This window comes from Aulonocara sp. 'chitande type north' Nkhata Bay, linkage group LG18 (assembly GCF_057382095.1).
Source record: "Aulonocara sp. 'chitande type north' Nkhata Bay isolate Kocher_YH1m ecotype deep benthic linkage group LG18, A_spYH_male_GT1.1, whole genome shotgun sequence".
NCBI lineage: Eukaryota > Metazoa > Chordata > Actinopteri > Cichliformes > Cichlidae > Aulonocara > Aulonocara sp. 'chitande type north' Nkhata Bay.
The window spans coordinates 7960916-7982863 of record NC_141361.1 but is presented as its reverse complement, the minus strand read 5'-3'; the positions used below and the strand labels follow the sequence as shown (position 1 = coordinate 7982863).

General features: G+C 40.8%; 1 protein-coding gene across 13 annotated transcripts in view; it reads right to left on the bottom strand.

The window, feature by feature from the left end:
- The window catches only part of pard3ab (par-3 family cell polarity regulator alpha, b), a 245257-nt gene that overhangs the window by 126840 nt on the left and 96469 nt on the right, over nucleotides 1-21948 (bottom strand). For 11 of the 13 annotated variants that reach the window (XR_015125953.1, XM_086270848.1, XM_086270850.1 and 8 more), the window contains exons 6-7: nucleotides 3881-3969; nucleotides 1856-1939 (exon numbers count right to left, since the gene is read on the bottom strand). Coding sequence is in view for 12 of the 13 variants with exons in the window: in XM_086270848.1 (XP_086126974.1) it covers nucleotides 1856-1939; nucleotides 3881-3969 (173 nt within the window). In the remaining variant the exon portion in view is untranslated. Of the gene's footprint in view, nucleotides 1-1855; nucleotides 1940-3880; nucleotides 3970-4734; nucleotides 5063-21948 lie in introns of those variants that run through there. The other 2 variants (XM_086270860.1, XM_086270855.1) reach the window with 2 other exon arrangements.

Here is a 21948-nt window from a genome sequence, read left to right as displayed (position 1 = left end):
AACAGCCATGATTAATCACTGTAAACTGGCAAATTGCTTCATGATGCCGGCATGAAAACCACTGTGGTCGCGCATGTGTGTGCGCGTGCTTGTCATTCAGCCTGTATGAGTGATGAAGTTATTACACTTTGCCACCAAAGAGGAATGTGTGGCATGCATGGGCATTACTGTGAGGGAGTGTTTCTGAGGTAATGCAGCCCGCTTCTCTCCAGGGGTTTTGCAAAAAATCAAAAAGGCCAAATTAACACATTTCGTGACATTTGTTACCAGAAACCAAATTCTACCAAAGAGAATTTCTTTTATGAGACTACAATAAGGCTGACAAGTCATCAGCTAAAGTGGGCAATTTTCTTTTTTCCTATTTTCTTTTCTTAAATATAAAACCTGTCAGACGTGTGCCAGTGGCAAAAACTAAAACTATAAGTGAAAAGATATATTTAAAAAGAAAAGAAAGGCAGAGACCAAATGTTTGCAAAAAATCCTAATTAAACGCAGCCGATTAGCAGAAAGAATTTAACATAATGCTACATGTTATAATTGTGTTCTGCATCGTGTGTTGCTAACACTTTCCTGTGGAACCCCAAATACATAAGAGTCTGATCTTTATAGCGCTTTTGTGTGCTCTGCAGTGCTATCCATCAGTCTAGATAGTTATGTTGTACTTTGGCCAGTTTTTGAGATATTGGCTTTCGAAATGTGATGCAGCACAGCAAAAGCCAGCCAAGCATGAAGACTGAGAATCCAAAAACAGCCGAGCAATGACGCAATCAAGAAAAAACACATTCTTTACGTCACCATCTGCAGACATGTCTCAAAACTATGATCAAAAAACGGTTTATTGAACAGTTTCTGATGCATAAACTGCAAATAAACGACTCGATATTTTGCCCCAAGTCGTTGTCCAGCAAACTTTCTCATCTATGAAGGGAAAACACTCGGCTCGGGTGCAAAGTGGACCAGCAACATCTGTCCCCTCTTAGTGAGGCCAAACTGGAAACACTGGAAAAACTGGACTGTGGCCATAGCACAATTTAATTTAAACATAGTGGCGTTTTTAATCAAAAGTACAATACTTTATAAATAAGTTGCCACAAACTAAACCACATTTATAACTAAAGCTTTTAGGCATATTCATGAAGAAATTTTACAATTTTATGACATGCTGTATTAAAAAAAGTAAACAAATATTGGACTTTAGCCTGATTGTTTTGGATTTAATGAAAACTCAAGACCAGTGTGATGGCACAGGGGAAAAAAAGCAAAATCAGCAGGAATGTCTTTATCCAGAATTCATGATCTGCTTACTTAAAGACAAAAAAAATCCCCACAAACTTTGCTATGAGCAGTTACCTACAGGAACTCATTTCTTGCTGTATACATCCGCCTAATGAGGCGCAGCTACTGTAGCTAATCTTACAGCTATTGCTGTCAATGTTTACGTCTTGTAACACTGTCATGAATAGATGCATGCAAGTTGGTAGAAGTTGGTTAGAAAGAAAGTTCCAACATGGAACTTGATACATTAAATGTATTTTCTGGCTGTTTGAGCATCATAAGGCTACTGCAGCTGGACTGCAATATATTCAAGAGCAATCAGACAGATGATACCCCAGAACTGGCAACTGGTATCAAAAGAATCTAGATGGATAAAAAGCACTGCAGGTCACAGAACAAAAAAAAGGCTGAATTGGGCTGAATTGGCCCTTTGCGCACACACATTTTAAATATCTAAGACCTTTATGCAAAAACCTGTTAACGTAGTTAAACCCGTGGACACCATGTCTGAATGGCCCTAAGATTTATTTTCTTCTAGCCTGTCTGAAGAGCACAGCGGTTCTGCTCTGGTTACTTTTACCTGCGGTCCCTGCCACTGAAAGGCACCACGTGGATCCCCAGGGGCCCACCGTCGTTTGACACCTCCACCAGTTTGACAATGTCTCTGGGATCGGAGACGGATGAATGACAGAGAGAGACGGGGGTGGGTAGGGGGGTTGGGGAGGAGGTCGGGGTGGAGATCAGAGGAGAGGGGTGACACCATGTGGGCAAAAATAAAAACAGGAAATGAGGCAATGAAGACAGAAACATTATGACAAGAGCTCAGTGGTGCAAACAAACAAATAAAAATAGAAGTCAGAGGAGACAAAAAGCACAATAAAACAGAGCAATCCAAAGAAATCAAACACATGTACGGGAAAACAAAAAAAAAAAGGTTTTCAAAAAACCCCTCACACCCCCAATTCGGACTTAAGATGCTCTTCAGAGGGTGTAATGAGACAAATGCAGTGTGTTTGCTTTTTGGTGCGTGGGACCCTAATCCTACGACACATTAATATCTGTGGAGTGGAAAATTGCCCTTTCAAAGCCGGAATTAAGCTGCATGTAAGCGAATGGGTGCTGTTTGAAGTTGTACACAGTGGGGTAGAAACTGAGTGTTAATTAGAAAGTTCCTAAACCAAATGGTACAGAAAACAATCAAGTCAAATCAATGTAACCGCACCACACAGACACATTTAACATCCACTTATCCAAGAAAGAAATATGTCAAAATTTGAAATTTAACACTGTAGCACTAATAAGTTCCCTAAAGAGGAATTCAGCTTCCTCTGCTCTGCTGGAAAATCTCTTCTGGCAGCACTGAAATGCACAGTCAAACTTGGCAAGAAAAAAAGAAGAAAGGAAGCAACTTCCTGACAAGATGCTGGATCAACATATCAGGTTCCTTGAGAACAAATGGTACATGTTACTCAGATTTGAGAGGTGTGTGCATCAGCGACTTGACAAACAAGATATGTTTGTGCATTTCTGCAGAGGTAGTTTTTTTTTTTTTAAAGCACATCTGATGTCCTTGAGTAAGCAACAAACCAAAACGTTCCAAAAAGTTCTACAAAAAGCTCAAGTTTACTGATGTTTTTGGCTTTTGCATGTAGAAACTGAAAACAGCGACGGGGGAGACCTAATAATGAAAAAACTGACAGAAAGTTGCATTCTTAAAGCATTTATATGTAAATTAGAATGTGTGCTGATATCCATTTAAAAGCAAAGAAAACCCAAAACAGTTCCAGCTATTTGCATTTCTGAGGCTGACCATACACTGGCAAATATTATAAAGATGCAAGATCTAATCCATCCACAGCTTTGATACAACGACTATGATTAGCCCAGGGAAAATGGGCCCTTTACTGACAACTAAGAGGCAGGAGAAACCAGAGTCTCTGGGAAATCACAGGAATAATAATACCATACCTGCATATTAAACTGGAAGCATGCAATGGAGCAAAATAACAAAACAAAACACAGTTGTTAATAACAGAAGCTGAATGGGTTAGTGCGTGGGAGAGCTCTGATGGCGAGACGAGGATCATTTTGCTCCCACAAAAGAGAATTATGTAAATCAGAAAGCAGGGCTGAAAATGACATTTTCGACAAACAAACCTCGGCTACAATATAGAACCTGCTGCTTTAGCTTTTAAGTGCCTATTATGTGAAGAAAGCAAGCGGAGAACAGATTTACAACGGTCAACTCTGAAGAGATATTCTAGTCTCGAACAACCAAAGTTGTTACTTCTTCGTGTTAGGTTGTGTCCATCATACTTAACACTGCACGTACCAGGTTGCTGAGATGAGGAAACAGTATCGCAGTATTAGCAAGACATCAGGCGCTGGCTTACAGAGGTGTGGCGACACCACAAATATTGCAAGTTTCAGCCAATACATTTAGTTTAAACACACATAATTCAATGTATAGTGCAATTATTGACCAGCAAAGGTTGAATGATCTTCTGGTCAGAGTTACTTGGAGAGGATGAGATTGACAAAGCTGCGCGTCCTCTACAACCATCATTCTAGCGAAGGCAAAGACGCTGATCAGCGAGTGACTTACTCTAGTGACCTCACAGCAGTGTGGTCAATGGAGTCAGCTCGGCCAACAGGCTCAATCCGTCCGTTTTCTTCTTCTCTTGCCGCTTCCTCCTGGAACGAAACAAAAGGAGAGAAAAAAGAAGAATTTGGTGTGAGTGACACTCAAAAAGCACAAGAAGACTTGAGCCTGAATCTCTTTTACATAAACAGATTAATCTGAAACATTCAGCTCAGCCACCAGATTACAAGTGTGAGGTAGATGAATCCTGTTTTAGTTCAAGGACTGAATGATGTCCATACGACTGTTGGCAACACACACCCATGACTAAATGTCTGCAGGATGAAACCGCATACACAATTTTCCAGTTTCTCTTGCCAGCCAATGAAGTGGTTGACAGTCGCTCACATTATCTATGCTTTACAGAAAAATGATGTTGTCAACAGGCTACACAGCATTTTCTGCCACTCCAGTTGGTCCATATGTCACACTGGGCACTCGTGCTCGGCCATGAGTTGGCCAACGTTCACGTCAGTTGAACGCAGTCCAAGAAGCGTATGGTTTCTCACAGACCTCAGAGATGTGCGGCTATGATCTAGCAGCAGGTTTTCAAGACAGACTTCAGAGATCAGGAATGCATAACCGGCGTGTCAACGTGTTGAAAATGTGTCAAGTTAGAGAACCGAACCTCCGTTATATCTTCAGGACCTAGTGTCATTTCCTAGTTGGTACAACAAACAGACAAGACCACGATCAACGCTGCTGGATTAGGCCATTTACGAGCCAATATTCCTCACCCATCTTGTTTCCTGCCTTTCTGTTTGCATGCTGACACAAAAACAGTGCCGTCCACCACCCAAAAAGTCTTAAATGCAAACCTGATGTGGCCAAGAGGAGCAGACCAGAGGAGGTTTTCCACAGCCATAAAAATACATGCCCTTTACAGCCGTACGCCATCAAAATTACATCGCCTTTGTTCTCTTCTTGTATTAACTGTGGACACTTTGTGCGTGTCAGTTTGGACAGGGAACTTGACATTCATGACACACACGCGTGCACAAACACACACAAGGTGCACCGAGAGGAGAAAAATGAGAAGCAGAGAAAGAAGGTCATTAAAATTTCAGGGCGACATTGGAGAGGAGAGAGGAGCGAGCAGCCGCGGCAGCAGAGGCGCAGGCCTCCCCGGCAACTGGCCTCATCAGTATGAAAATGAGCCTGCTGTTACCGTGGCTGCTGTACGGTTGCCATGACACTTTGGTTGCCTTGAGGACATGGAGCTACAGGGCAGCACACGAGTGTAAGCATGAGTGTGAAGAACTTTCGGCTGCTGTCTTTTAATTTAAGTCGTCTTCTGCCAGCCCGAAGTGCTGACTGTAACAGTGAAAACAGAAAAGTCAACAAACGTGACAAATGCAGTATACGCATTATTTACAAACAGACAAAAACCTGAATTGTCAAGGACTCTAGATAGTTAGAAAAGTTACAGGAATTTAGATATTAATTAAATGTCTTTTTATATTTACAGGGATACACACCTGGGACTCTGAGGACGTACATTTCTTTTATTTTACACCTTGTTTTGTTTTGGTCTATGCCATCCAGGGACCAGGTTAGGAATAAGCGTTCAAACACTAATGACTAATGCTGAAATCTAATGCGTCTCATACTTGGTGAAATCGTACAATTCTGGGACTCCACCCATTAAAACCACTGAGCACCTCTAATTGAAATTTAGCTCATTTCACCATGCCCACCTCTAAATTTCCCAGTGCACTCCCAGTCTTCCTGCTAATAAAGTGTGGCTGTGTGGAGCTTTAAACCAGACAACCTCTGTGCCAAACTGACCCAACTTCAATGTCAGGGCCAATCGCTGGCGATTTGACTAATACACTGAGACAAAACCACACTAGGAGCATAAGCATTGCTTTGCACTGAACTTTGCACCCTGAATTCTTCCAGGTTAGTCCATCAGCACCAAGATTTACTTTAACCTCATGAAAAACCTTTGGCCAAACCATCACATACAATTATTTCATCATGCAGTGGGAAACACTGATGAAAAACAGCATCTTTTACACCACATGAGCAAAACCACTGCTGACCACATTGCTTTTAGCAAGATTTGGTTTTGGTCACAGATTTGGCTACCTGTGACCGTTTTCTATTCTAAATTTGAAGAGATGCATAAAGCTTAAACGTTTTGATCCATAGACATTCAGCTTTCTGTTTCAGGATTTAGTTTTTCTTCATATCAGCTTTGGCACTCGACTTCCCTGCCACTTATAGCAGGGATCATCACACATCAGCTCCTTGTTTCAGCGTCGAAAGAGGCTTTTTCTAGCCCTCTAGCAACTGTTCAGAAAATCCCCTACCAAAAAAAGTACTGCTTTGCAAAAATTGTAATTGTAGTTGAGCTAACTGCAGAACAAACGTTTCGCAAGAAATAAAAAAGGGCTTACTTCTAACATTATTTCTGAAAATCCCTGAATCCCCCCAAAACAAGGTATTGAAAACATCATCATTAGTGTAATAACACAAAGTATAAATAACGCGCTTTTTACATCGAAGCCATTAGCCAGCTAACCTCTCCATGCAACATTTATTTAGCATCCAAGTCAACTTTTTATTCATTCCACTGACTCTCTCTGGGTTTTTGTACAAGACATGATATATGCTACATACAGTGCAGAATAGCGCAGGACAGTCTTATGTCTCATCGCTGTTTTGCCCAATTTGTGTGTGAACAAGCTGTGCAACACAATGCAGTTTACACAACCACCACCAACATTAATACAATTGATTTATTTATTTAAATGATTGGAATCACTGATCTTCCATCACATATGCATCGATAAACAACAGCAAACATGTTAGACATGCTGACAATTTGTAATCCATCCATCCCCCTTACAGTAGTGCAGCACTTACAACTTAGACAACTGCATCATAAATGCAATAAAGTTTCAGTGCTATATTCTGCAACTTTTAGTGTGGCTGTATCTAATAATATTCAATATTCTCTGCATCATCAAATAAGAAATTTAGTTCAAAAATGGCTCAATGAAGAAGAACATTAAAGTGTTCTGCCTCAGTCTCCTGGATACAGAGTTGATAATATAAGCACTATGGGGAACACTATAAAGAAGCCAGCGTGGCTCTTAAAAGAGCTCTCTCTGATCGGTGGAGAGAAGCACCGAATTCCAAGTTTTTTACATGATCATAAAGAAGTTATGTAATAATAATAATATTTTAAAAGAGAACATTCTAATGTGTCATTTTGACATTGCAGAAAAACTCTTCTATAAAATGGTGCAAACCTATGATCTAATCCTCCACTGAATATTTGCCAAAACCATGCAGCCTTGTTCATGTGCGCATTAGAAAGAAAACACACAAAAACCAGAGCAAAAAACCCAGCAGGCAGAGAAACAATAGCACCTCAGAGCGCCTAGTCCTAATACTATTCAACACTTATCAGGAGATGAGGAAGTGAGGCAGGGGGACATCAGAGGGGGGAGAGGAGTCGCTATCTGGGGAAGACCAAATGAGATCCACATTCATCACAGCACACGCTGTTTTATTTCATTAGAGGAACAAAATGAGAGACATTTATAAAAGACAAAGTGTGCCGGGAAGAATGTATTAACAACATCATATTATTCATTCATGGCAACTCCCATGGGCTAATGTGCATAGATGGATTTGCCAGTTGTCGTCAAATAACATCAACACAATAGAAAGTTTACTAGTGAAACATGGATAACGCCATCTGCTGATGAACTTTCTGTGAAATGACTGAAAGCTTCAAAAGAGATGATGGGAAGAGACGTGCAATTAAAAAAAAAAGGAAGTACTCGCTGTAAAGAAAAAAAAACAAAAAAAAAATCGTTTTTCTCAGACAATTTTGGCGACAACTTGATTCGACCGGTTTAATGGAACAAATTTTCTTTTTACTTCGGCATCCTTTTCAGAAGTCCAGCTGGAGACACTCTGAGAGGCATCGCCACACTTTGCAAACCACACAATCAAGACGTCGCCCATTCCCGTTGCTGGGAGGGGGCCGAGCGAGCAAAGCAAAGGATAGAAGCATTAATAATTCAGGGTCGAGTTGGGGGGTTAATGGCTAGCAGGCAGACAGGCAGGTACGAGGGCCGGCGGCCGATGTGTTTTCCAGCCGAGTCATTGCTTGTTTCCTGGATGTGGAAAAGTAGAGGCAGGCAGGCAGTTTTCAGGCCCGGGGGCTCATTAAAGATTAATAGGAGAATCCATTGGGGTCTGTCCTTTCTATCTCTCAGACTAAATGAAGTGGTCTGCACCTGGTGTGGAGGGAGACTGAGTGGAGTATTGCTGCACTTTAATGAAGTGTTGCCCACTCCCCTGTCCTGCCACTTTGACCATACTGTCACTTACGAACTGATGCGAATGCACACATAAACGCACACATAAACACACACGCAGACAGATAGAGGAGTGAGTGTTATTTGCAGAAACGAGTACAACTTTCTGAAGACGCTAACACAAATCTGCAGAGACGTGGCAGAAATGTTAAATGTGACGGTGAAGCGTAAATGTTTAAAATCAGTAACAACCGTAGTTACAGTCATTTGTGGCATCGTACCTGGATCCTTTCATTTCTTTGAAACTCGCATTAAAATTTTAAAATCCCGATCCATTTAAATATGAATGATCGTGTCTCCGGAGTACGGAAAGTTTTTGATCATTAGGTTTGATGTTAAAGCTTCCCATCATAGTGACAACCTCTGAGAAAGACTTCACAGGAAGTGCTTTGAACTGGTGCAGCGGTGAGAAGCGTTGATTTGCTTTGTCAAGCTGACTGTTAGCAGTGCCAATTAAGTCAAGTCAAAGTTTTTAAAAAAGAAAAAAAAGAATCATACAAAGTGGCGCCTCACATAAAAATCAATCTTTGCAAAATGCTGCATTTTTAAAATCAGTAAAAATAAACAGCCGGTTCAGGAATAATGAAATTGCCTTTATGATGGCCTTTAGCAAAGTATAAATAAAGCTTTATATGCACACAGGCAGGCTAATCAGGCATTCTGTTCTTGGCAATTTATTTTTTAGATTTTAAAAACAGAATAAGACTATATCAGGCTGCCTGTGTTCAGTTGCAACCGCTGGTCAACATCCATGACCTGTCAACTTAGGTGGTCTTATATGATTAGTGTTACATACTGGCTACTGTGCAGCAAATATGCAGTTTTAAACAGTAAAATTCAAAAGGGCACTCCTTAAAATCTCAAAAGCCAACGATAAAAATATAAATATATCACAAAATATCATCAAAATATAGCACCTTTTTATTTTCAGTTTCATTATGATACGAGGTCTAAATCTTTACTTTTAAAAACACTTACAAATGAATGGTGCTCATTAATATGTGATTGCCTCTGTTTTATTTCAAAATGTCATAGATACATGCAGTTATATTGCACAGTCCTATTACTTCGATGAACATTCCTTTTCAAGATAACCAATGCTACATTAAAACACAAGCACACAAACATTTATCTGTGTTAACTGGTATCTGTGTCCTCTCCAGCAGAACTCCATATGTTCCCAACCGGATGAAACACTGAACTAAAGACTATAAATTAGCCTTAACCTTTAACCTCTAACCTGAAAGCCAAAGCTGACAGACAGATGAAAGTTAAAGGTGGACTTCAAATAAAGCTCCAGACCATCTTTGCAGCATTCGGTCTTCTGTGAGCTCAACACAGCTGCTGTAAGCTTTTAAGCTCTTTTTCCCCTCATGGAAAAATCCTGTAACGTTGGAGATAATGATGTGATAGACTTTAAAACAGAGAACTGGTTTGTTAGCATTAGCACTTTGCCTAAAATAACTCAAGCAGAGCAACTCATACACAAGGCGAAAGTGCTTCAATAGAATGAGAATCTTTCCTTAAAGACAGACAATAACAACAACACCACAAAACCACTAATAGTTTCTGGGGCCGTGGCTGTGTGACCCTTTCAGGAGGAAATAAAAACAACAACAACAAAAAACATCTACTCAATTTCTGGGTGAGTTAGACAACAAATACAGACAGCTTCAGATTTTCACCAGAACATTTACTGAAAGCACTCAAAAGGTTCATTAGAGGCCACCTGAATGAACTCACACATTTCATCACGTCAAGGGATGTAATGATCAAACATGGCTGCACATGACCTTCGATGTCTTATTCACATTCTGGCAGAGAGGAGGCAAACATCCAGCTGAGAGGATAAAAATAGCAAATAGTAAAAGAACACTAGCTCATCTCAAGTTCAGCTTTACTAGCTTTAAACATTTGATGCAGGATCAAATAAACTCGTGTCCCTGATAAGTTTGATATTGTGCTGCACACAGTCCAATCCATCCCGACACAGAGACGTATAATGAATGCTGATGCTTGTCTCCGTGCAAGACCACAATGCATCATTAAAAGCAAGCTTTCAATTACAGATCCCTGCACTAATTCAATTAGTCTCCTTTGAAGACACTTTGATAATGGGATCCAGACGGGCGGACGGCATCGTCAATAACTCGAGGATTTATTGAGCCAAGGGGACGTTATCGGAGTTTATATCATCCCGGCAGCCTGTCGCGGTGCTACACAAGGAGAGGAGAACGCTACGTGTTCGCGTGAATTGTGCGGTTTTGCATGAAGGGCATATTGAAAAATATATAGAAGATTTCAAAAGATAACGTGAAATTTTGAATGTATTTCACTTTCAAGGACTTTACTTTATCTTTAGTGTATGCATCTTTGTGGTGTCACTTCTCTTAAATCCTGGCACAGAGAAGGATTTGAATATTTTTCTTGCTCTTAAATGAGTCCTAAACAATTTGCTGTAAGAGTTTCCCGTATTGTGACATGGCTGAACAGTTCCTCCAGTGTAAGGGGAGGAAATGTTCCCTTGTTCTAGTGAGTGGTGCTTGTTAAAAATGGAATAACAATATTTTATTGTGTTTCTGTATTGAATTACAATGAGTGTTAACTTAACTGGTCCTCCTCAACTTTTAAAAGCTTGTTTTGCCTGATCGTTTAAACATAATATGAACAAAGACGACCTTAACTTCAATCATTTGAGTTCCTTTGGTCTCAGCCCATTTCAGTTGCTTTGGGACCATTAAACCGGTTTATGGCATCATGCTATCTGCCCATAGGTTAATGTTGCCATTGGGAGGTCACCCAGTGGTTTTTGAAGTCCTGCTTTGAAGCCTCGGTTTAGTGTGTGCATCTTTTTTTGTTTTGTTTTTTTACAGCCTGGGTGGAGGGCAAAGTGCATCGATACACTGTATTGGTCTAACATACAGAAAACAGATACCAGCTCATTTCTGCTGAGCAGCATACAAATGAAATCCTGTATGTTCTATTTTTGGTGGACTTGCTCAGGCTTTTGTCAGATAATTGCATTAAATGTATCCTATAACACCAACACCACAAGCATGGCTGTTTGCCCAGTACAGTGATTCTAATTAGCCGAGCAGAAAGGTAGCCGCATGCGTTAGCATCCACCTGTCAGTTACAGCAACCATGACATATATAATGCAAACTTTCTATAGCCAGCGATGTTTTTGTATCAAACTGTAACATGTTTATTTTATTTCTGCTCTTGTGAGTCTACGTGGACCTTCTTGGTTTTGTAGCCTTAGTCAGGTTTACAGTGTTATCCAACACCATTAGGATGAACTAGACCACATATAGTAAACCAGGCCCCACATTAAAGTTCAGGGTTCAGCGTTAATAAGATGAAATCAGCTGCATTTCTTTGGTCACGTCTGTTATCTCTGGGTTCTGTGTCTGCAGCGCCAGGCTGGCATGGATCGTTTCCCCCGGCTCAGGATTATTTCGCAGTGACTCAGTCCCAGCCAGCTTTCCTTTGTTGCCAAACATCCCCATCAGTTTGATTGATCTGCGTAGTTCTCTCACCGGCTCCTGTGAAAGCGTTAACTTCTATTCAATAGCAACAACACGTCCATTCACCAGATGTGGGCACATTATCTTCAACCCATCCTTGCACTGCCACAGCTTTACGATGGTCCCATCTTCAAACTGTTGGGTTTCAGGCGTGGTTGGACTGGTGGCAGCCGTACTACAGATTCCAGCTCAAAACTAGGAGATGCAGAGACCGTTATTCCTCAAGAAAATTCCTTATGCAGGAAAATTCTGTGCCGGTTACAGTGCCATCACTCCCAATCCACAGTCACCTTCTTTGAAATCATCTCCCTCCCTCTTAATGCCTCTTTCTAAAGGCCTGCTGATACAGCGCACTTCCAAAACACTCTCTTGTGAAGGTCGTTTGCACAGTCTCTGATTGTGACCCTTATCAAAGAAGCTACTTTTCCTTCTTTCAATGCAAATATAATTCTTTCTTTGAATGTAGAGGTCATCCTCATCAACTCTCCATATCTGATGTCTCCCGATGAGCCCGATGAGGAGGAGTGTGTTTGACGGGCTAAATGATTTCTCAAGGCCAATCTGCAGAATAGTCACTCTTCTCATTTCTTCTCTATATTTGATGGTTTCAGGTAAAATTATCCTGTGTGTTTTCTTCTGATTTATACACGTCTCACAGGGCTGGATTGTAAGCCCTTTATTTAGACCGGTAAATAAAACATTAAAAAACTCATCCCCTCCTTGATCTTACTTGATCCTCCAGAAGAGTGTGTAAATGTTTATATTTTCCATTTTAATGTGTTCAGCTTTCCTGATGGTAGGATATTTTTCTTCTTTCTCCTGGAAGGAAATCTTCCCTTCTTTTTTTATAATGTATTTTTTTCGATGTCCTCCCTCTGCTGCGCTCTTGTAACCTCGAGATAGTCATAACATTTTTATAACTTTGCAGACTTTTAACTTTAACTCTTTTGAACAAAAGTATTGTGTTAACTCTTTAGGTTATTCCATTACTGCCAGTCCCTAACAGCTCTAGGTCCCCATGGTTCTGGTGAAAGGCCTTTGCAGAACAGTGGAGACTATGGTGACTGTGATTTTCTAGGTAAATGTACAAAATCACATTCCAGAAAAGTTTAGGTGTCTTTGAAGGCCAAAAAAAATGCTGACAGTAACGGCACGTCCTTTCCTCGGCCCCGTCTCCACACATACAGCACTGTTTCTGCGAGACTCATGTACCTCATGGAACTACAGGAGGCAGCAGTAATATCGGCGCGCACAAAATGAGACTTCCAGCACTTCCTAAATTACCGCAGAGCCGCTGTAGCAATCCACTTAATTCAACTGCAATTTCTCCGATCCAATTCAATCAAAGTGGCTGGGGTTGGTGGAGGGGTATCAGCGCACCAAAATATGCAATGCAATTTACTCAAACATAATAGACAATGGAGGCCTCATCAGGAATCAAAGCAATTTCAAAACTCACATTTTAGAAGAGCTCAGTCAGTCTCGTTTGAAGTAAATTTGTGGGTTGTGTTAAAAACGCTCGTATTGTGAGTCTGACTGAAGACGCGGAGGAGGGCAAAGGGGAGGGTTTCCCTTTTAAGCCAACTTTATTCCTTTCCCAAAGTTATCAGATGTAGTCTACAAGAAAAATAAGTGAATACAAAGGTTACAGAGAGGTGTATCAGTATTCCTCCAGAGAGTGAAGGGGAGATGAAGCGAGTGATGGGACAGAGAAATGAAAAACTACAGAATAAAAGGAACAGTAGATTGAGGGAGTGACTCAAAGGATGACAGAGAGGCAGATAGCGAGACAGACAAAAACGCATTACACGAGGGACAGAGAGCCACGACAAACCTCGTTCAAAGGATGACAAATGACACTTTGAAAACTCCCAGCTATAAATCTAAGGGGATTCTGAGATCTTCTGACATTTTACACTTTCGGCTGTCAAAACAAAAAAGAAGCTGAAAGTTTGAGGTTCTCCGGATGTGTCAATCATTCAAACGGAGTATTTAGAAATACTAAAGGAGAGTCGCACGAGTGAGCTGGAAATACCACCAGGGGGTTAACTATCTAATGTTTGCTGTGGGGGTTATACCTGCCATTGTCACTCCTGAACACATCCTGAATGGTGACGCGACATCCACTGATATGAGCCACACAGAGTGGAGGTGCGAGAAACAGGAGGAAGAGCGAATGTGTTCGACTTTAAACCATATGCATCCCATATGGAGAGTCGAAATATGTGGCAACTGGAACAGATCAAGCCTACACACGTTGCACTTACTTGCATATATAAACTTTGAAGTGCAATTCATTCCATGTAGAGAGCAAATAAAGGGGATGGGGTGCATATGCGTATGTTGCAAAAACGTGCTGCATAAAAGTAACGAGGCACGGTGCCATTGCTGAAGTTTTTGCTGTTGCGCGTGTCAGCTTCTAAAGGTTTTAACTCAGGAAGCTAATCAACATGAATGCTCAAAATAATGAGCAGCGCAAGCATGTTCAGTTGGACAGAAAAAACACAGACTGAGTCTGCTGAGGAGGGCTGCGTAATTCTTTTAAACTGACCTCCCGGGCTGATTAAGCTGCTGATTGATCTTTTAAAAGTCACGAAAGAACTGTCAACTTCAAACATACCATGATTCTTTGTATAAACAGTACATACCAGCTGATTACACTGAAGCTTTCTGAGCAAGCTCTGCACTAATGCAGCATGTTCAAATCTCTGCAAGTAAGTTCAATTTCAGACAAATATCCTGACAGAGGAAGGAAGTGGCGAACACGTTTGAAGCAATATTTACTTCCTGGACATTCTAATGGTGTTAGCGCAACGAAGCGTCTTTTATGTTGGTAGTTTTCTAAAATTATTCACCTGGAGACAGAACACAGCTGGAGTGGCGAGGGTATGGGGAATGTTTTAGAGCATGAAGAGTAGATATCATTTATAACAAAATAATCAGATAATGAACCCAAGTACTTCCTGATGTTACAACGTCAACCTTTTAGCTGCCACAGTAACAAAAACCCAAACAGCGTTTTCTTTATAGAAATTTACGTCAAACTTGAAGAAGTTTTTATTCATTTGTGTGCTTTCATCAGAGGTCTTAGAGCTACCGCAGGTCTAATCTTCGTGGTGTATTCGCCATATGCCCTTACAACAGAGCAGCATGGGCCGTGGCCAGTCACACAGCTTGTTATGTGATGCACCATTTACCAAGATGACACTCCCGATAGAGCCGCTGCAATAGAGCAAAATAACAGGTAAAGCTGACCAAACTACCCCTCTGAGAGGAAGGGAGCTATAGATAATAGTGACAAGAAACACACACACACACACACAGCGGTAGAGATGTCAGATTGAAAGCCATTATTCTGACTGACTCAAACTGTAATGGCTGCAGCTGAGAAGAGCGTGTCTATATAAACAAGTCAAGGGGGAAAAACAAAACTTCTCTCTATCGTCTCCCTCTGGCTTTTTCCTTCCTGCAGCAATGCGTTCGGTACCTTCAGCAGAACTTCTGTAACTCTCACAGCAGCGTTGATGAGTCAAAAACTTTAGCTGAGCTATGACTGAATATAGTGCATATATAAGAGTGTTTATTCTTACTATTAAAATTCAGGGAACTGTAATTTAAATTAAGCCCCAATTTCAAAATTTGATAATTTATTTTTACATTTTAGAAAAATCCACCTAGGGCTTACAGCATGTCACACATTTGACATTTTTTGGTCTTGTCAACTGATGATTTGCATTTATTATAAAGTTTTCTGCATGTTCTGGACCCTTTCTGGACAGAAATCAAAACTAAGCTAATTAACAAATTGAAATTCTCGTGTTTTGCAAATGAGGGCAAAATGAATTAATTTGTAGTGAACTGGCAAATCACTCTGGAGGCTAAAGCCCAGGGATGAAAAAAAGTTTCATCTATATTCACTATTACAGTTTTATTCAGATGGTTAGAAAAATGCACTTTGAACCTGCTTGCAGGTTTTGAGATCAGCTGTTTTGGATGTGTACTCGTCGTCCTTCATTTCTGGACAATCTGCTCGACTCTTCGGTGGGCAGGTTTCATTTCCAGAGCACAACAGACGTCAATAATCAGCTCCGTCCCTCTTTTGTCAGATCTCTGATTCTCCTCTGATAACAGCTGGCACCTGCTGTTGTCATCCTTCTCATCTGTCTTTGATCGTTTTATAGACCGCCGATAAACTCTGTTGCTCACGGAGCCCGTAGAGCGCTGCAGATGTACAAAACTGAGATCCTTATCTTGGATTTCAGTCTCTGCTGTATGTGTTTCTAACCCTTCCTGAACATCAACAGGCAACAGGTGGATTAAGTTTTGAGAAAGAGCTACCATCTGTCCAACCAGCGCAGGTCTCTTTTAGGTGTAATTACTTCTTGGTAGCAGGTGAGCAACATGGAATTACATGCTCGCGTGTGTGCCTGCAATGTCCTGACAGCAGCTTGCAGCCTAAGATGGAGCTCCCTTTGGGAAAACTGTGTACCCACAAGAGGGGGAGAGCTGTCTTTCATCTCTCCTCCGTCTCTCTGTTCTGGCTCTCTCCCTGCGTCCCTCCCGGCTGGAAAAGATCTGGGCTCCCACAGCTCTCTGTCATATTAAAACCAAAAGATCAAAGGTGATGAGGAGTGGAGGACCAAAGAACAGAGAAAGAAAAGAGAAATGAGAGGAGTCAAAACAAAGGGACTGATGTGAGGACGGGATATAAAGAGCAAAGAGAAGAGGAGGATCAATAGAGAGAGATGAGGAGCGGGATCTGTGAGAACGGAAAGATGAAGTGAAATGGAAAGTTTTTTGGAGTTACGATGTGTCGCTCTAAAAAAAGCTGACGCTAATTCTACTCAACTAAACATCTTCCTGATTGAAGCAGAGGAAGAAAAAAAGAGGAGGGGGGTGTTTAAGCAAAGAATTTGTTCAATCAACAGCAGCGGAAGCACATGTCAAATAAACAATGATGAATATGTGAGATTGGATTTCACACGTGGAGACGTTTGTAAATGAAGGACGGAGACATGCAAGTCAAACACGGGCGGTTATTCCAGGTGGCTTTGAGGCTGTAAGCGTGATGTCCTTGTCCTTCAGTCATGTGTGAAAGAAACTGTTACTGTAACCTTCTTATTATTACAACAGCAACATCACTCCTCCTCAGAGGCCTTTAGAAATACAGGAAAAAGAATAAAATGAAGCCATCTCTCTGTGTATGAATATAATTAATAAAAACAACTCCTCCCACGGAACATGAAACAACTACTACACAAAATTAACAACCACACTGCTTAAACAAGCTAGCAATAGCTGGACACAACCAGCAGACCGTCATTTCAAGGTCACTTTGATCATGTTTGGCTAAGTACATAAACATCTGAGACTTCATTCTCACAGTTCAAGTCTGTTTAAAGTTGAAACATGAGCTGCAGAAAGGCCAGCTTTGGCTCTATGGGAAAAATACAGAATTAAAAGAAATTTCTGTAAACACATGTGAGCTGGCAATGGGACTGATAGCATTATTCTGCTTTTAACCTCATGATCATTGAGATGGATGATAAATAACTGCCAGTATGTTAACACTGCAAGCTCATGGAGATATTCCATATACTTCCTGGATCGTATTTCAACTTCTCACAGTGTAAGAAGAGCCTCCTGTTAGACATAGCCAGTCTTGTCACAATACCAGATTACTAGATATAAATGAATTTAATCTTTTGTTCACAAGTATGTGAAAGAAAGAGGAGGTGGTATGACAATTAGGTAGATATGTCCTTAGATAGTAAACATGCCATATTACTCTGTCATTAGTTACAATTGCATAACTGGCAATATGTCAGTTACTTGACACATGCCTCTTTGTTCTTATCTTTAGCTCTTAAAAATCAAACCTTTTCCTCTGTGTGCGTTTTGTTTTATATTTGTATTATTTGACTGTAAGATTCCCCCCAGATATGCACCCAGACCTGGTGACTGTGTGAAAAAGGCAAATAAAAGATTTCATCTTCATCTTATCTAGCAAAAATTAAGCCAGAATGAAGGTGCAGTGTGCGAAAAACAAAGTACACTCAATGATTTACAACTTGTAGAAGTCCCTTTAGCAGTAATAGCTTAAAGTAAGCATTTTCTGTGCTCTTTTCATATTATTAGATGAATTTTGGCTCTTTCCACAACCTTGCTTTAGTTTATTGAGATTTGTCTGCACAGCTCTGTTATGGTCCTGCCTCAACATTTCAATCAGGTTGAGGTCTGGATTTTGACTGGACCATTCACTTGATTCTGTCTTTATTCTTTTTCCCACCAGCCATTCCTGCTGTAGATCTGCTGATGTGCTTGGGATCCTTGTCCTGTTGCATGACACACTCTGTCAGACAGATTGAGTCTTTGGCATACAGAAGTGGTCACGGTCAACTCAATGACTGCAAGCCTCCCAAGTCCTCTGGCTGCAAAGCAAGCCAAAATCATTGCCCCTCCACCATTTAGCCTGACAGTTTAATGTGTGGCCGTTTGTGCTGACGTTTTCTATGCTAACTGAGGCCTGTAGAGTCTGAGATATAGTTCTTGGGTTTTTTCAGGATTTTTTGCAGGTTCTCTGAACAATGCACGGTCTGACCTTGGTGACTTGGTGAATTTGGTGGGGCATCCACTCCTGGGAAGCAGTCTCAAATGTTTTGCTCTTGCGAATAATCTCTCACACTTTAGAATGACGCACTTCAAATAGTTCTGAAATGTTCTTACAACCCTTCCCAGATTGATGGACAGCAACAATTGCTTCTTTATGATCATTGCTGATGTCACTGTGTTAACACTTGAAGGCTCCAGTCCAGCAAACTGTCAAGAGTCCTGCTTTTCTAGGTGCGCTCACACTTGCTGATGATGAATTAATTAAACAGATCTGATTAGCGGCACCTGGCTGCTACTTACCACCTTAATTCCTATGGAAGCAGGAAGGGTAAACTCAGCTTTTTTCCACATTCTGCATTTTGGCTTAATTATTGTTAAATAACTAACAACATGGTGTAATAATTCACCTGAGGTTGTATTTACATCATCTTTAAGACCTGCAGAGGACCAGATTATTATTTCCATTATGTCCTAATACATAAAATGTCACAGCTGAAAGAGGGTGCACTTTCTTTTTCACATAACTGTATCCGTATACTATTCCTAGTACTCTTTACAAGTGTTAATGAAGCCATTTAGTTCTAGAAAAGCATAGTTTTATCTGTGCTGTGGAGATTTTTTTTTCTAAATTAGCACTACTATAAGTAAAAAGGAAAAATGTATAAATGACAGTATGCTGTGGTAGGTGTATGTCATGTCTGACGAGTGGACATCAAAGCTAATGAGCACAAATGTTAAGATGAGAAAGAAAGGAAAACTGATTGAATGAAAAGAAGACTGTAATTACCTACAGTGTGCATGGACATGAGGGTTATGATGTATGAGACAGAATAACAAAGTTCAAATTAAAATAATAACATTGGAAGAGTGAGAAGAAAAAAAGATTAGAGGCTCATTATAACAAGGTGACAGCAGATTAACACTGTTCACACATCTGCAAACACACACCTACAGCATTTATCGATACACTCATTTACACCACACCAACATATTGTACAAAAACAGAAGGAAACACCTTCAATCTAAGCTCCACAGCAGCACCTACTGGTCGCTTGCACAGAATCTGTTTGCACTGATCGTACTGCTTTCACCCATCACTTTCATCTGTCTTATTAACGCACAGACACACACACACAGACTCTATAGTATGCACCCACAAATCTCCTGAACCATCACACAGAAAATGATATGTACACCAGACAGCTGCACAAATGAAAAAAACAAAAAACAACAAAATAAAAGAAAATCATATACACAGAGACACAGACATGCCACAAAACTTGAACATGCAGGTTTCAGTGCACATACGAACACAGTCTCACACAGTCTGAGGTGATTTATGACTGTGCGGCTCAGGTTTGCATGATTTATCCTGCTAAAGCTGCACTGTGCACCTGAGGGACTCAACCCTCCACTACACACAATGCATGGAGGCTTGTTAACAGCAAAGCAGCAGAGGAATGTGCGTTTGTGTGCGTGCTTACACATTTTTGTTTTTGTGCACACTTCGAGTGTAATTTGCTTTTATTGTGTAGGTGTGCACACGGCCTTGATCACTCTGGCTAAGGAGTGCCTTGAATCCATAATATAAGTATAAGGTACTTCTGTGTTTTAATGAAATCTTCGTGTACGTTTATCATGTGGACGGATCATAACATTGTGCTAGTATCTGCAAGCTTGCAATGTAGCATGTTACTCGTGTGTAGCAAAGCTCACAGTGCAGATATGCAAAAGCACTGACATTCCTGCACAGGTCTGTAGGTGTGTGAGCAGATCCACCGTCAGAATGTCTGTAACAACAACATCCCCAGTGAGCCGTGTGAAGCCTCCATCCCACCATGAAAGATAACCTGGTCCCCCAGCAGTCTAATGGCTGAGGACACGCAGCAGCAAAACAAGCTTCTGTGATCGCTGTGTCACATGCTGTGATACACTGAGCTGCTTTATGCTACCAAGGATTTTTTTTCTTTTAATATTACATTTTGAAAAAAAAATCTCAGTTTTTTTAAAGGCTACAGCCAGTTTAATGAGGTCTGTACTGTTTCTGAGGCCATGGCGGCTGCAGCTTTGTCAGTAGATAGTCTGTAGCGAGCACCCCTGGAGCTGCTGATAGAAAAATCAAAAGCATTTTCTTCCAAAATCATTTGACTTTATGTTATAGTTGTCTGGAAAGAAGTCTTGCTATCAAATGGTAATTGTTTTAAACTAGCCCACAGTCCACCACTCACCTAAAAGTATGAAACAATCCTAATAAGAATACGGAGTAAGCAGATTACTCCTTCTAATCGTGGCATAAATATGCAGATACAACAACAATTGTAAACAAATTAAATAAGTAAATAGAATTAAAATTGTTTACGACTTCAACTAATAGAAAAAAAAAAACCCAAAAACAACATTATGCCTGAGCTTAATGATATGTATGAGTGTTAGAAATGAGTTGAGAAGAGAAACTACATTTCCTGCATTAACACTATGGAAGCTCCAGCTCTGGGTATCAGGAATGTCAAGGGAAGGGCTCCAGGCATATTACACATGCACAGAAAGAAGCTCACTGCGGTCCTGTGAGTTGTTCATCCCAGTTCTCAGTTATTGAATTTTTAGGTAGAAATAAAAGGAGCCTTTATTTGAATTGTAAAATTGTGAGTTGGAGTTCTTTACTTTTTTTATCCACCAATCTGATCTTTTTTTTTTAAATCAATTTATTACAATTTATTAATTTGCTGACATTTAATGGACAAATAAACGCAGACAAATATACAGTTTTGTATCAAAACTACATACAAGTGCAATTCACATAAACACAGATGCCAGATATTAAAAAGAAATACACCCAGTGCACCAAACAGAAGCAGACATGCACTGACCTGCAAGTCCTCAGAGACCGCCGTCGAAGACTGACCCTGACATGTTACAGTGAGAGTGTGTACGCGTGCGTGTGTGTGTGTGTGTGTGTGTGTGTGTGTGTGTGTGTGTGTGTGTTGTCAGGGTTCAGCTCACTAACACTGCAGGTGGTTCAGTGGCTTTTGGTATTTCCTCTTAATTGGTTGATTTGCAACCCACTCGAAAACTGTTTGGATTTTTGACACCTGCTCACAGCTGACACACAAAACATACACACAACGCATACACACACACAGACGATGCCACAGACATGTTAATGCATAAACACACACGCACACACACAGATGCAAAGATCCATAAATGCCCTCACGACTCATGAATATACACACAAACGCAGACGGCAGCACAGTGCAGGCCTCTTTTCTCTGCATAGCCTCGGCACCTCCACCCGGCTCTCATTAATACACACTCGAATGACAGCTCGCTGTTGCCATGGCGACCCCCTACCTGTTGCCAAAGGAGGCTGGTAGTTTAGGGGGCTTGTGAACGCTGCTCAAAACTATTGCAGCTCAATTTTTTTTTTTTTTTAGCTGTGTGTCAGGAAGCTGCCAGTGCTGCTCCAGGCACGCACAATTAACCACTTTGGAACAGAGAATAGTTTCATTCATTTCAATGCAATTCAATCTGGCTCACTTCAGTGCAAAGCTA